Here is a 15,941-nt window from a genome sequence, read left to right as displayed (position 1 = left end):
CAACTGATGCAGAACTGTCAGGAATGTTTTAGCAGATAGAGGTGAAAAATGATGATTGAGGGTTATGCTGGGCACTGCAAACAGAAGGCTGGAAAAGGAAGAATGATGGAGACTGTCTGCTGGCAGCAGAGTAGGAAGAGCAGACACAAAGCAACTTTCCAGGAAACCAGGCTGACTATTTCTGTTGCTCTTGGAACAATTTTTTCATTAGAGGGCTGCCAAGACAGCAGATTTCATGCTATACAAAGGGCTCATGCCCATTTGTGCTTATAAACTAATATGATCAATACAATGCAAAGCACCATGTAACAGGTACTCTTTCTACTCAAGCCGAGCACCTGGTTTTCCAACACATTTGTATCCAGTCTGAGCACCTCAACAGGAATTCTACTTACTTAGAATAACAGAAAAGGTTCTCACTTAGAGATGATAACACCTACACTTGAGCTGAGGTGCTACAACACAACTAAATGCATCCAAAGCAGTTCAATTTCTTTATTTTGAAATTCATGAGAGGCACATAAACATAATTAACTGTTACTAATGATCTAACCTGTTACATTTGCTGTTTTTTTTCCTGAAAGACAACCCTTCTTTTCCTATGGGAACAATTTCTGCATGCTTAACATGCAAATGTTGCACTTCAGTGCTGATACCTCAGCTTCTTCTGTAGTTTGAAATCAGAAGTTACTGACACACTGCTTTAATATCACCTTACCATTGCTTGATAACTACTGCATTAGCATTTTCAGTAGAGATTTCTTCTGAAGGAGGCAGATGGAATTACCTTCTCTGTTTATGCAACAGTCTCATCAAATGGAAACATGACAACAGATTACCATGTGCTTCTCATGTGGACTGCTTCAGGGAAATCAGAGCTATCTAACACTCCGTTACTCCCATAGCTTACAAAATTAGATTTTCCATACTTTACAGAGTCTGAGGCATGACACCACCCAGGCATTTATAAGACTGGTAAAGCTGTAAAACAAGACATTCCTCTTACAACTCTTGGCCCAGGAGAAAAGCCAAGACTGTGCTTTTTAGAACATACAGTTCTCTCCATAGAAGTAAAACCCTAACCTGAAGAAGATTTTTAAATGATTTTATTTTTTTAAAAATAAACCAGCCAATACACCTGAGTTAATATGTGCAAGCAACTCAGCCAAAGTTAACTTCTCTCTCTTCCTCAGTGCAGACTGCACTACCAAACTCTGCTAGTTTTTTAGCAAAAAGGTTGCCTGTAGGAAACAGGGTGGCTTTACCCTCCAACTCCCACTATGTATGCCAAAGCTGTGTCTTCTAAGCATCCTCTAGCCAGTCTCTATAAGAACCCATAACCTATAAAAACATTTGGGATAGGTAGTAAGATAGTCTTCAGCCATAAATGAAAAGCACCACAAGAGAGGAGATCCACTCTCTGAGCTTCTGAGGGATGGGGTAAACAGACACAATTGGTCCGATTCACCAACAGCATAATACAGCCATTGTTTACAAAAGCAATGTTAGAAAGCAAAACATGTTTTGATAACAAGAAATAATACGATGATGGTTTTGAACTAAGGAAAAGCTACTGTATAACATCCTTTATGTATTTCTATGTATGCTTTCTTGCAAACAGAGCTCTGGGAAAATTACATGTGAAAATAAGAAATAAGCTAGTAATAAAGTGTCCATTCATGTTTTTCTACTTCAAAACATTTTAAAAAGTCTGAATGAGATGTTGCCTCAAGTCTTTTACAGTTCCTTCAATTACATGTGTTCACAATTTTTCCCCACTTTGCTGACATTCCCACAACTTGTACCCGTTTGGCAATGGGTTCACCTTTCAAATTAGCTTCGTAGCTGAGCTACCTGATGGATCACAGCTACACAGCAGCAGTGGTCTAAATAAGCCAGTGCTCACCAGCAATGCTTCAGAGAGTTATTATGATGCTGGCAGTTTTCATGGGAGGAAAACAAAGCTCATGAATCTCCCTTCACCTTATCCACACCAGTCCTCCCCAGTGTTCACAGCTAGTGGGTAAATAATGTAATTTAGGGTTATAGAAGGGATATAACCAAGTAAACACATGCTAAGAATTACCGAGTAAGACTGAGTCAGACACCAAAGCAAGACACTGAGCTGTATGTGAGCATTACAGCAGAAGAGGGTGGGGCAAGCAGCACAGAGAAAGAAAACTGAAAGGAAAAAGGTTATTTCATGAAAGAAGCTGCCCCAACTTTAACATTTTCTGCTTTGGTTAAGAGGAATATTTTATGATACAACATAAAGCTTGGCTTGCCACTTTATCTACTAATAGAATATATATGTTTAACCTTTAATACATAAGCAAGGACTACAAGGAAAAGAAAAAAACCCAAAACAACAGGAAGAAGAAATGATTGGGGAAATTAAGGCTCTCTTTTCCTTTTGTTTATTAGCTTCACACCTTAATGGTTCTCTGATCTTTAAGAATAACCTTCAAAAAACCCACTGGTGTCTGTGGGGTTTCAATTTCTCTTTTACTCTCAGCATTTCCTCAAAATTTTTTATTGTGCCTGCTCTTTTCTACAGTTCCCTTCCTCCATCTGTATTTCCTTTACCCAGACACACAGCATATTGTGCCCTTTGTCAGAGCCACAAAAGTGCAGCAAATCACAAGCCCTGCTTCTGTACCAGCTGTATGGGAACATCTTCAGAGACCAGAGTCACCTCAAATTCCATAGCAATGCACTAAGGCACGTCCTTGCTCTTCCTCATGGTACATAGTGCAGTAGTTCTCAAACTAAAATAAAACATGGAGAGCACTGGTAGAAAGTAAACATACCTATCCAGACAAACTAGCTGGTTTGAACTCAACTTTGGTGTAAAGAAACCCACACAAAGGAAAAACAAAACAAAAACCACCATAAAAAACCCCCAAACAAAAAAACACTTTCCTCTCCCTTGATGAGATGACCTTTCATTAAGAGTGTAAACAAAATTCAGCAGGGTAAAAACAAAGCAACCACAAAAAGAAAGATTCACAACAGGAAAAACTTACATAAAATAAAATCATTGGTTATACGGGTCACAAATGTGAAAATCAGTGAATGCAGTAAAAATCAGTAATTTTCTCATCAATAACCACTTTTTACTAAATAGCCTGTACGTGCAGTCATTAAGAATGGAGCTGATTTGCGAGCAAAAAGTGCCAGACATCTATCTAGAAACCAGATTTACAGGTGTGAAAGTTCTCACATAAACAGGAGCCAGCCCTTTCAGCAATTTTTACACAAATGAAATCCTAATGAACTCAGAAGTGCTCCCTGCAGCTTCTATATGCCTGTGAAACAGAAATTATCCACCAGCACCCAGCCACAGCCCACTCTGTGATCAAGACACAGAGCTGGGACTCAGGAGGTCCAGAGGCTGTTCCCACATCAGCCAGAGACCACCTGTGCAACCCTAGCCAAATATTTTGAGTTTTTATTCTTTGCTTAAGAGAAGAAACACACAGCCTAATCTGCTTTTAGTAATACTAGTCAGACTAGTACAGAAAAAGCTTCATGTCAAAATTGTAAAATGTGACTCTACAACCCTGCATAGCCCTCTCAGGACTGCTGTAACAACTACCCATGCCCAGACTTTCACTATTAAAGACAGTCTAGAATTTGGTTTTAAGTATTTATAAATTTAAGTACAGTTTTCCCAGAAAATCAGTCCTACTCACACAGACTATAAACCATAGCATGGCAAGTTTGGATACCATGACATATTTGCAACTCTCTCATGTCAACATTCCACACGGTATCTCAACAAACATTATTCAACTATATTCTGCCATTTTAAGTCCAAATAATTTCTTGCCTGTGGTTCATGTTACAGTTCACATAAGTAAAGTTAAAACAAAAGGTGGAAGTACCATGGGTATTCATAAAACTAAGTCCTGCAGAAAAAGAGAGGTACTGATTATTTCTAATGGAAGAATGTCTTTACAAGTCTGCTAAGATCCAATGTGTATGACATACACCTTTTATTTCCAGCTATGAATATCAAAGCCCATTTTTACATGAACAGCAAAAAGTACAAGGACCTACAGATGCTAGGTGTTTCTTCATACTTCTGTTTTTGTTTGGCTTTTTTTTTTTTCCCCCCATTTCATTTTCCTTACTTAAACATGCCAAATGCTTAGTAAGCATTCATTAGTTTTCCTGCGCTTCTTCCAAGTTTCACCCAAGTCGACAATTACGCACATCACTCGGCTGCTCCGAAAGCCAACATCTAGATCTGAAGTTTCCTAACAGGAAAAGGTAAATACCAACAGAACAGGAAATTCAGATTTACTAATTACGTTGGAAGTCCTTGTCCAGAAAGCCTTGATGTGACCTGACAAAACCCCCTAAGACCTAAATCCTTTACCCTGCCCATTTAAGGGGGATGTTCAGCCTCATTATGCTTCAATGACACTGAGCTTCTTAATTAAAAGTGGGGGGGGAAGAGAATAAAAGCATCCATGAGACGGTGAAGGAGTTACTTGATAAATCAGGAAGACGGATTAACAACAGGAAAACAGGGAAAACTTCTCACGGGAAGACGTGAGGAGCTGAGACCTCAAGTGTTGCCGGAGCCCTCGTGGGGTCTCTGCCCCTCTCGGCTCCCTGGGGGCCCTGTCCCAGACGAAGCCGCCTGGACCTCCCGCCGAGGCCTCTTCTCCCTGGTCTCTCTCTTGTCCACCGGCGACCGCGAGCCGGGACCCGCCGCCATGAGGCGCCTGAAGGAGGGCTCCCGCCGTCCTTGCCTGCGGACCCCTGAGGCGGGGTGGACAACAGGTAAGCCCAGGCCCGGAGGGAACGCCGGGGGGTTTCCCCTGGCCCGCCTGAAGAGAAGCTTGAGGCGGTCAAGGGAGTGGAAACCCCGCCGGGACGCAGGGAAGAAGGCAGCCCCCGAGGAGGCGGGTGGTCAGGGGTCGTCCCCCGCCCGGCTGGCAGCTCCCGGTGCCCGCGACCCTCCCCGTCCACTCACACACACACAGCTCCACCACGTAGGCGTAGTAGGACCAGGCCACGACCAGGGCGATGAAAGCCACGGGCACCCAGGCCAACACCTTCTGGCAACACTTGAGGACGTGGGACGGCGCCATCTTCCTTGCCGGGCCGCCGCAGGAGACATCGGCGCCGGTACTGCAACGGGCGCCAGCGCTGGCTGCTGCAGCCACGACCGCCGCTGCGGAGCCGGCCCCGGGCGGGCGGGCGGGCCCTGGGCGGGCCGCAGTGGGCGGGAAAGGGCGGCCCCGGCGTCTGCTACCGCCTCCTTCTCGCGGGCGCCGGAGGGCCCCAGTGTCCCACTGCCCTCCGCTGCCTCTTCCCGCCCCTCGCCGGCAGGGAGCTGAGCGAGAGAGCACCTCTCTCAGCTGAGGAGTCCGTCGTGGGGCTATCGTCCTGCAGCGGCAGGGCAGTTTCTGGGCTGCATCGTCCTCTGGTCACAGCACCACTCCTCCTCTTACACCGGCCGGGCGGGTCCACGCTCGCCACCCTGGGCGGGTCTGGGCAGCTACGCCCGGGGCCCTGTGGGAATGTTGCCTCCTCCGGCTCACCAAGTCCATGTACTTACAGGGCTCAAAAGGCTCGTTGGATGCAGCAATGTTTATTTATAAATAACTTGTTGTACTGCTTTCTGAACTTCAGTTAGAGCTTGACAACTTGGGACAGCACCACGACCTTCCTGAAAGGCATCTCCACAGACGCTGCTGTGCACCGTGGACGTTGCTAATGCGGGTTGGAAGGGCCCGTGGCGTCACGAAATCCCGATATCCCTTCAAAGTAAGAGGGTGCCCGTGCTGTCGCCCTTCTCTTCTCTCTCCTGGTCCCGTCCCCGGCCGCGGTCCCGGCCCGGTCCCACGGGGCTCCAGCACCACCTGGCGGCAGCGCCTGAGCCTGGCGGGGGCAGCGCCCCGGAGCAGCGGGAGGAGGGCGAGGCTTTCCCGGGTGTGTTCAGCGGGGAGTCAAAGCAGAGAAAGGAAGCAGTGACCTCTGGTCTTCACATCTAATGAGCAACTGCGCAGCTGGGGAATGTGCCCGGCGACCAAGGGGGTCAGCTTGGGATCTGCTCTTAAGTGTGTGGGCATAGAACCTAAGAATTGTGTTGGTTGGAAAAGACCTTTAAGATTATTGAGTCCAACTGTTAGCTGCCAGGGCCACACTTCTTTTTAATACCCCCGAGGATGGTCACTCCACCACTTCCCTGAGGAGCCTCTTTCAGCCCAGCAAACCTTTCAGTAAAGACATTTTTCCCAGTAAGAGATTTTTCCTAGTATCCAATCTAAACTCCCCTGGCACAATTGAGGCCATTTCCTGAAGTCCTGTCACTCGGTTCTTGGGAAAAGAGGCCACCACCTTCCTCATTACAACCTTCCTCATTACAACCTCCTTTTAGGTAGAATGGAGAGAGAGAAATAAGGTCTCCCCTCAGCCTTCTTTTCTCCAGATGAAATAACTTTGTGTGCTAGAACATGGGAGCAGGATTAGGGTGGTAAGGAATGGGGTTGCAAAATTCTACATTAGTAATGCAAGGGCTGTTAAAGAAAGGGATTATTGGACAGGGAGAGAACGGGTGGAACATCTTTGCCTCATTCCTAATGGAGAGCTGGAAGGTATGGGAGGAGTCATTTGTTATGTGAATGGCATCTTGGTTATGCTAGAGAAGTAGTAACACAAAAAAAGAGCAGTTTGGATTTAATGTGAGCTTGGAAAATTCTCAGCTGATTTGCTGGTTAGCACATCAGGGGTCCTGTTAGGGTATTTCAGCTCCTCTAATCCTCATTCTGTTTGTTAAAGCTTTAAAAACATGAAGCTGCTGCTGGCACACACTTTTCCTCAAGATCTCAAGGGAGTTTTATCACCTAGCCTCAAAGCAATGGGAACAAATTTAAGTATTTAGTGTCCTAATAATGAATACTTGTTAATAGTCCTCTTAGAAGTAACAAATTTTTACCTCTGAAGGGGTGTGGAATGAACAAAAAATGGAACAAATAAATGATATCAAAGCAAAATCTGGGTTCTAATCCTATAAATTATGGGATGAAATTAGAAATGTCAGAAATATAGAATGGAACATATGGAATGTCAGAAAATAATTATTCTGGACTGAGTGTGTCTCTCTCCTGTACTGCCTGTCTGGTAAAACTTGCCTGGCATACTGGCTGCCTGGAAAACATCATGGAAACAATATAGGAGGTATGGACACATCTGACATTTAACACTTTTAAATCCATTTGACATGGAAATGCTCTCAGCTAAATTCAGAAAGATGGAGGTGAGGGGGAGGAAATTTTGGTTCCCATATAAAGTAATTCAGTAACAAACTTGGGATTTTTATCTGATGCAGTGACAATGATAACCAATTGGGATGAACCAGGCATGTGGCAAAAGGAACTGCCAGTTTAATGGAAAATACCTCTGGAGAATTCAGTTGAACTTCTGGTTGGTTATTGTACCCAGCACAACTGCTGGCAATCATAACAGTAGTTCCAGGCATTCAAAAAATAAGAAGAGGTAAGAAAAATGGAGAGGGATCTCTGACAGTAGTGTCAGAGAGGGACTCTTCATCCCACACAGACCCCCTCAAGGAGTTACACTGCATGAGGAGCCCCTAGCACAGCTGGCAGGAGCTAACACTTCCACTTCTCAAAGCCATACAAGACATCTCTACAAGGATTTTCTGAGCAGAAATCAGGTACCTGAATAGGTGCCAAAAAGGGTGGAAGAGGGCTCTGCTAGAAATCACTGAGCACCTGTTTCAGTTCAGATGGCAGTACTGCAGCTGGTGAGGAGGGAACAACAGTGACACGTGGGAACAGACTCTGGGAAGCCAAACAGTGACTGTAAATGCTGTGTCTTGGAAATGGCTGCTCACATCACTTGCATCTGATTCCATAATTATAAATAAAAAGGTGTCCCCTGTCACTTTTCATATTTCACAGCTCCATCACTGGCTGCCCACCTGCTTTAGCCCCAGAAAGGACTGTATGAGAAAAGTGAAATATTTCTCCTTGCACCTGAGCACCAGTTTAAAAGTCTATTGCACAGTCTTCCAGATATTTTGTCATCTATTTGCAATAAATAGTTTGTGCAGGTTGTCAGCAACAGATAGCAGAATTTACTGCACTGTAGATTACTGCATCAGCTCTGACAGCTACTGACATTTGCTATGTGTTTGAAAAGAGGAAGACACTGCAAACACTCCAGTTTTCAGAACTTCTCTCTATAGTTCTTTAGACCTTTACAACAGTTACATTCCTATTTTGCTCTTGTATTTGTCTTCTCAGAACAGCTCATCTGAAATTCTGGGAACATGCAGTCCCTGAGCAAGAAGCATCCCAACAGCCTCTTAGGTGGTGACTGATGCAAAATGCTAATTCACCTTTGGAATATCATGGTAATCATCAGACAAATCAGGTGGTTTGTTTTTTTTTTTTTTTGGGGGGGGGGGACTTCGTGTTTCTGATACACACACAAAATCTTTATTCCTTAAAAAAGAAGGGAATTTTAAAACCACTGTATCAACAAATCTTTAACGAGTTATTTTCTTGGGAATGACTTGGAGCTATTAAGTTTTATTGCTTTACTGCTTTGGTGGGGTAATGTTAAAACTGACAATTTTCCCTAAAGCAGTAGACCTGATGTACACAGTATTGCAGTACAACACCCCTGTAGTACTACACTCTCCAGAAAATTGTCTCTGGTTGTTTCCAATTCCAAATCTAGTACATTGGACCTCTAGGTCCAAATTCACAAAAGTTTAAAAACTTTTCAAAAACAGCTCCTCTCTAAGAGGTGCTTGCTCCTCCTGCACATAATTGCACATCATTTAACAAAAAATGTCCAAATGCAAGTACTTCTATAAGGGGCCACCAGACAGGATGAAGAAAGGAGACATTCACCCAAGCAGTCTCGAATGCTAGCCACGCTCACGTTCTGTGCGCCCTCTGCAGTTAATGAGAAGGCCGGGTCCTCCGATGTTCCGGAGCAGCTTGCTGTGATGTAATCAGGTGAGAATCCCCCCCTCCCACGTTTCTCTGCATTAACTACAGATATTCTCCTCCCAGCTTTTAAAACCTGTGTGTCTGAAATGGGGCAACATGAGCCCCTGTCTTGCAAGCTGCAGGTTCCTGCTCGCCCCAGGGCTGCTGCTTCTGTGTCCTTCTACCAGGCAGTCAGGGTGAAAGGGAGCTGCCCTAGCCAGGGGCAGAAGAGGAAAGAACAAGGCTTCACAGTGGGTGCAGGGGTGTGGAAAAATATGGCTTTTTTGCTTTTCAGGGCATGAGACGTTCTTTCTAAAACCATGCAGGTGGGTGCATTGTAAGCAGCTTCCTCACAGGGGCTGGCATGTGGAAGCAGCAATGTGGCTCTGAGGATGGTGAGCAGAGCTCTGTGCCAGGGCACTCCAGTTAATCAACTGAGAGCATTATTAACTATGCCAATACCAGCCTAGTGGGAAACCTGTCTCTGCATATGTTGCATAATTTTTGTATCATTGAACCAACTAGGAACTGTTTAATCAACAAAGCCAGCAGGAAACTTCCAAATAGCAGGAAAGTGACACGAAGTCGTTTGCAAATTAATTTGGTGCATGCTCAAGCCTCGTGGGTTTTCTGTCCTGAACAGGGCTTTCCACTTGATGTTGGGAGAGCTTCAGTTTCTCTAGCAGGAGTTTCTGTGGCCAGCAAGGAGCTAATGGTGTGTGGCCACATCCATCACTTTAATTTTCATGCTTCCTTTGTTACCAGCTGCATTACAGGAGCTGTTGTTCAGTCACCTTGGATCTCACTAGTAAGGAACACAACACCATTTGGGTATATATTTTCTGTTCGAAAGATCTGCAGATTTTTTTTTTCTGCATTAGAGTAATTTCCTGACCCTGTTGTGACTGATTCATGGGAAAAATTTAATCTGAAGGCATGAGACATGCACTCTCCCATGAAAAGTCTTCATGAGAAGAAAACTGTTTTTAAATTCTGCTGCACATTTATTGATCCCTTTCATGCTTAAGTCAAAGTATGGAAAACTATAACGTGTATTTTTAAAATACTTCCTCTAAATAGCTGGGTTTGTTCCCATCCTAGCCCTTTATTAGGCACTGATTCTTTTTTTTTGTTATATGTGCTGGACGTATGAAATGCCACAGAACTGCAATCTCTGGCTGGGCTTGTTTATTTTAATGTCTCATCTCTGCTTTTTAGATGATTCAAGTGTAATCTGTAAACTCTTCAGAGCCAAGACATGGCCTGATATCTACACTCAAAATTCCACAAGCTCTGAGACATCTTGAAGTCCAGAGACAAATCATACACATATCCTCCACCAAAAGCTTGAAAAGAGGGCTGAACATATTGCCCACCCTTTCAATGATATCTGGTTCCACAGAGAAGCCATCACAGTGACACCTGAGTTCAGATCTGGCACTGGCCTCTTTCCAGGCACTATCAGTGCCAACCTGTCTGAACCCTGAGGGGACGTTCAGGGACACAAGACACCAGAGGAGATGGAGTAAACCTGAGGTTTGCTTTTGATGCAACCGTGTAATACTGTGATAAAACCTTTTTTTCAGTTCACATATACAGAATATATACTCCTTGCTGTTGCATATTTCATTAAAATCCACCAACTCTGTTGGCTCCACAGAAAGTTTTGCTTTTAGTAAGAAGCCTGGCATAAATTCAGACACTGAAATTTCTAGAAACACCAATGAGTTTTGCCAGTTGTAGAATATCACACAGGCATTCATTGCCTTGCTTCTTTCAGAAATGAAGAATAAAAGTTCTTCAGCAATTATCTTGAACTAAATAAACTGAAAGAAACGTAGAAAGTGGTATGGGGATACAACTAAAATTCTCTAGTTATATGCTCTAAAATACTCAAATTCATTCTTTATGTATCCTCTTGAAATATGTTAAATTTATTTTTGAGACTTCTGCAATGTGCAGTGTATTCATCCTTATTCTATACAACACCCAAAACACAACACTGGACATTAACAAAAATAATTTTATTTAGTTTTTCTATATATTTATGATGAGAGGAAAAATAATGTAAAAAAATCATAATTGTAAGTTTAACTGATAGACTGGCAGATGGCATAAATTTCTAACTAAACTGTGTTGAGTAATGCTGACTGATAGGTTGCAAAAATCATACAGCTTTTACAAGGAACTAAAACATCTAATGTGAAACTATGATAGATTCCTTAACAGAAGGTGAGTATAAACACATAAACAAGTCTTTCAGCCTAAGACTACAAAAATAAGAATAAGAGAAATTATTTTAAAGCTGTTTATAAAGAATTCAAGTTAAGAGAAACAAAATTGACTAGAAATTTAAAACAGAGAGTGATTCTTCAAGCCTGATGGATTAGTTTTCAAAGGAGTTTCCCTGGCTGTACTTTCAAGATACCTTCTGAAATGTCTCATTACTGTATTTTAACTCCGAATCGATAATTACATTACTTTGTTTTTACTAGAGACAAATTTCATTTAAAAATAAGCATATCTGTTCTCTTTTTCCTCTGAACTTGACACCAAAGCTTTTGCTAAATAGAACTTAAAATTCCATTTTCAGTGACTTGCTGCTGAAAGCTACCATTGATTGCACAAACCCAGATACAAAGGAGCAATGAGAAGTTAAACTCCTAGATACACTAAATCTAAATGAATTGATTTTTTCCAAAAGAAAAACAAATAGCTGGAAGGAAGCAAGGCATTGGTAAACAAAAGAAAACACAAAGCCAATAAAGAACATAAAAAAAAAATCTATGAACATCACACATAATAAAATGTTAAAGAAGAATCTCCATTTCAAAGTAAAAACAATTTGCCAAAATATAAACAGCAACAAATAAAAGGCAGCCTTGCATTAAAGGCAGAGCTGGAACAAAGCATACTTCATGTGAAGATGGCTGGGGTACAGCCATGCCTTGCTTGACTGTGTCCTTTACTCTCTGGCTGTGGCACACTGATGCCAATCCCACAGCCCCTGTTCGCTGTCCCTTCCTCATAGCTCCCATCACCAGAAGCAGCAAGCAGCTTACAAAGTAAACCAGCTATTTAATTCCCTCTGCATGCTCAGTTTAAGGGGGGGAAGGCTGAAGTGTTTACTGAATTTTTATTTTTATTTGCTTTTTTTAATTTCATCCTGATGGTTTCCTGGGGAAGTGAAGGGATCCTTGGTGGTCACTGGTGCTGGATATAGGCAGGTCTCAGGATGCCTGCACAGCATGCTCTTGTTCTGGTGGGTGACTCTGGGTGCACGTCCACAGATGACAAGAATAAGAGCATTTTCTCTGTCATACAATTTAAATAGTGCTCCAAGTGAAGGCTGTGGAGAGAGCAGCACACTGCTGCTTTGCTAGCTCCTCACTCTACTTCTCCACATGAGACCACTGTGCCAAGGCTGGTGCTGGGGGACTCTTCATCAGCACAAGCTTGTCTGACACCTACTGACAACCAAATACGTTCTCTGTAATCTCAGTGCTCCTTAGGTGGCATTTTCATGGTTTCCTAATGCAGTATCTCCTGTCCCTCGTCTGAGAGAGGGCTGCTCTGGTATCTGTGTATCATGGAACACTCCTCTCATCAAACACCACAGGAATTACAACAAAACACCTCCTGTTGAGCTTATATGCAACTTTGAGAATAGCAGTGCTAGTGTCATCCTTAAAAGGATTGATACTTCCTCATAAAGTGGTGAAATTTCTTGGTTGTTTTTCTTGAGACATTTCCCTAATCCATCTTTTTAGTCTGTTACCACATACCTGTCTTGAAAGGTTAAGCTTTCATCCCAGTCAAGCAAGTCAGATAACTGGGAAGGGAAGTCTTTTGAAAACCCTTGAAAGCTTTACACATAAATCTATCTCCTACATATAGTGGACAGCCACGAAGACTGATCTGGACCTGGGACCATCAGCTCTTAAGGCTGTAAGAAAGAAAAAAACATGTAATATGCACACCTATGTATACATAGATGCACACTGTTATAGCCAAAAAAAGTTCATCCATAATTGTTAATGTTAACTGATTTTCATGTCATACTGTTTAAAATCATACAAATAAAATTGCATTTTGGAATAATAAACATTTTTGTGTAGTTTTTCCTTTGACTTATTTTTCCCCCAACACTTGCTTATTACAACCTTGAATTCTTGAGATACTGCATCACTCCCTGTCACCACCTCTTCCAAGGTAAAGCAACAATTTGTTACACATTCACCTTCTGCAATACAATTAAAGCAACATAGTTATAACTGAAATTGTAGATACTGCCCTTTATGACAGGAGGATTTTTGCTTCTCATTTATACTATTTGTTGAAGAGGTCAGAGAAGCTCAACACACATTCACTGATCAGTGTACAACTTTTAAAACCTGAATCAACAGTCTTGTATTTCCAGTTTAGTATTATCATCATGAAGGTAGACAAACCAGACATCCATACAGGATGTGGTAGAATCATCCACCAGGACCTAGCACACAAACAGTTCACAGTATGAGGGCACAAACCATGTGAATTTGAGTTTGTGATTCAGGATAATTTGATTTGTATGGATTGTGCAAGTGGTTTTGCCTTTTGGACCTCGACCCTTGCCAGGGTGGAGAGAGCTGCTGTGTTAGTGGCTGAGATGATGTCCCCTCTTCCAACAGGGGATGATATTGATATGATGTTCCTGCCAGTGGCTGATATTAAATCCTGCCTATCCTGTGTGCTACAGTGCAGGGTCAGACTCCACAAGGGAGTAAAGAACACATCCTTAGAACAAGAGTATTTCCATATAATAATGTTAATAGTGCTAACAGCCAACCTGATTGCACTAGAATGATAGAAAAGTATTGCATTAGAAACTGGGTTAATTAAAGTTTAACTATAGTAAGAAAAAAGTATTTTTGATTCAGCAGTTACGTAAACAGGACAGACATCCCCCCCAGATAACAACATTTATGGCAAAAGAACAATAAACTGCTTTAAAAAGGACTTTTCCCACTTTGCTTCCACACTTCTTTGGCTCCTTTAATGCTTTCTCTTTTCACACACTTCCAGTAGCCCTGAATGCCTTGCTGTTGTGGTACCTGTTAATAAAGTTAAAGTATGTTTAGTGTTTACATAGACTCCTATTCACAGATTGTTGCAAATATAACACATAATGCAATGCTGCTGCTCCCATAGATCATATGCATAATAGCAAGTTCTTGGTGGCACCACTCCTCCCAAATTCATAAGCAGTGAGGAATCTACAGTTCAAAATGTAACTTCTTTCTATTCATTACCTCTACTTGCCTTTCTACAAGTGTTAGCAAGACAGTTGTAGCAATCATCTGTGATACTTAAAAACAATGATATCAGCTTGTTACCCTCAAACCTCGATGCATTCGGTTCTTCAGAACTCCAATAAACTCGCTGTGGCTCAGGCAGTCATCTCCATCTAGATCAAAAATCTTGAAGATGGTATCCAAAACATTATCTGAGAGGTCCTGTCCTGTTGCCACCTTCACTGCTCTCTTGAACTCCGCTAGTAAAAACATAGTACTACATCAGAAGTGACTGTGAACTTGTAAAGAAACTGGAAAATACATAAATAGAAAGATTCTGTACAATTTATAATGTCTCATGAGTATCATAACAGAAACTTTTAATGAAGAGGGTGGTAGGACACTGGAATAGGTTGCCCAGAGAAGCTGTGGATGCCCCATCCCTGGAAATGTGCAAGGTCAGGCTGGACGGGCCTTTGAGCAGTGAAAGACTGATCCAGGGAAAGATTCCCATGGCAGGGGGTTTGGACTGGATGATCTTTAAAGGTCCTTCCCAACCCAAACCATTTTATGATTCTATGGTTTAGTCTGCTATGAGTGGTTCAGCATATGATAGCACATTAGAACTTAGAAATCAGTATTCTGGAAACTTAATATGGTTATTTTTAAATAAATTAAAATTAATTTAGAATAAAGAGGAGTATGCTATCTTTTGGACTTCACAGTGTTATGCTGGAGAAACTTGTTTACATTAATTCTGTAACAAAAATACATTCTTTGTTATTTCAAAAAAGTACAAGGAAAGGTGTGCAGCACTTACCCCGTTTAATGGGACGATTGGCTAGAGTAAACATCTTCATGACAATAGAAAAGTCTTCCAGGTTATTTGTAAATTTGCAAAACGCCTTGAATTCTTCTAAACTGATATTCTAGAGTATCACAGAATTCAGAAGATAAGTAATAAGTAATACAATCAAATCCCAATATTCACTTCAGTAAATCTGGTGGGACCTAGTGTTCAGGTGTGATTGCCCACGCATTGCCAGTATCTGTATTTCTCAGTTGCCAAATTACCATTGCTCTTATTTGCATAAAATTCAAAGGCTGCAATGATTCACCTGGCAACCAGTTACATTATTAGATACTCATATTCAAACGAAAACCTGTACATCCAAATGAGAAATCAAAAGAAAGCATGTGCTCTGTACCAACCTCTCCTGCCTCAATTCTGTCTTTCACGTTCTGCCAGTAAATTTCATTGTTTTCCTCATTGGTGAAGTAAAGCAACCATTCTGCAAAGTCTTCTTTTCTCATGACGTTCAAACCCTTTGAAAACTTAATGAATTCCATTTCTTGGACTTCTGTTTGCAGATTTTCCATGAATCTAAGTGTAAACAGATATTACTGAGCAGTTGATAATTGCATCAGTGTATTACTATTACTACCTGAACTACTCAGTGTAGGAGACAAGGACTCATCAACATTATTGTCTAAAATGTCACTGGTTTAATTTTACCTGTGCATACAGATTTGTTTCCCTGGATGCATTTCAAAACTGAAACCAGTAGGGTGCTCTCTAAGTCTGCATTAATATATTGCTGCTGCTAAGATATTGTACAGATACACTTGGCATCTAGCTTTTACTAATGTTTAAAAATGTGCAGATAATGAGATAAAATAATTT

At 42.0% G+C, this 15,941-nt stretch overlaps 2 protein-coding genes across 3 annotated transcripts in view; both read right to left on the bottom strand.

The window, feature by feature from the left end:
* ZDHHC20 (zinc finger DHHC-type containing 20) overlaps window positions 1–5,202 on the bottom strand; it is a 48,437-nt gene extending 43,235 nt beyond the window's left edge. The window contains exon 1 of one of the 2 annotated variants that reach the window (XM_008502330.2): window positions 4,988–5,202. In XM_008502330.2, coding sequence (XP_008500552.2) covers window positions 4,988–5,105 — 118 coding nt within the window. In that variant the 5' untranslated portion in view covers window positions 5,106–5,202. The remainder of the gene's footprint in view (window positions 1–4,987) is intronic. The other variant, XM_030446071.1, reaches the window with a different exon arrangement.
* A 5,796-nt stretch (window positions 5,203–10,998) lies between these two features.
* The window catches only part of MICU2 (mitochondrial calcium uptake 2), a 138,381-nt gene continuing 133,438 nt past the window's right edge, over window positions 10,999–15,941 (bottom strand). The window contains exons 9-12 of the mRNA XM_030452337.1: window positions 15,470–15,641; window positions 15,078–15,186; window positions 14,360–14,517; window positions 10,999–14,077 (exon numbers count right to left, since the gene is read on the bottom strand). Of these exons, the coding sequence (XP_030308197.1) occupies window positions 13,973–14,077; window positions 14,360–14,517; window positions 15,078–15,186; window positions 15,470–15,641 (544 nt within the window). The 3' untranslated portion in view covers window positions 10,999–13,972. The remainder of the gene's footprint in view (window positions 14,078–14,359; window positions 14,518–15,077; window positions 15,187–15,469; window positions 15,642–15,941) is intronic.

Source organism: Calypte anna, chromosome 1, assembly GCF_003957555.1.
Source record: "Calypte anna isolate BGI_N300 chromosome 1, bCalAnn1_v1.p, whole genome shotgun sequence".
Taxonomy (NCBI): domain Eukaryota; kingdom Metazoa; phylum Chordata; class Aves; order Apodiformes; family Trochilidae; genus Calypte; species Calypte anna.
Note: the sequence above shows the minus strand (reverse complement) of the source record. Positions and strands in the feature narration are given on the sequence as shown.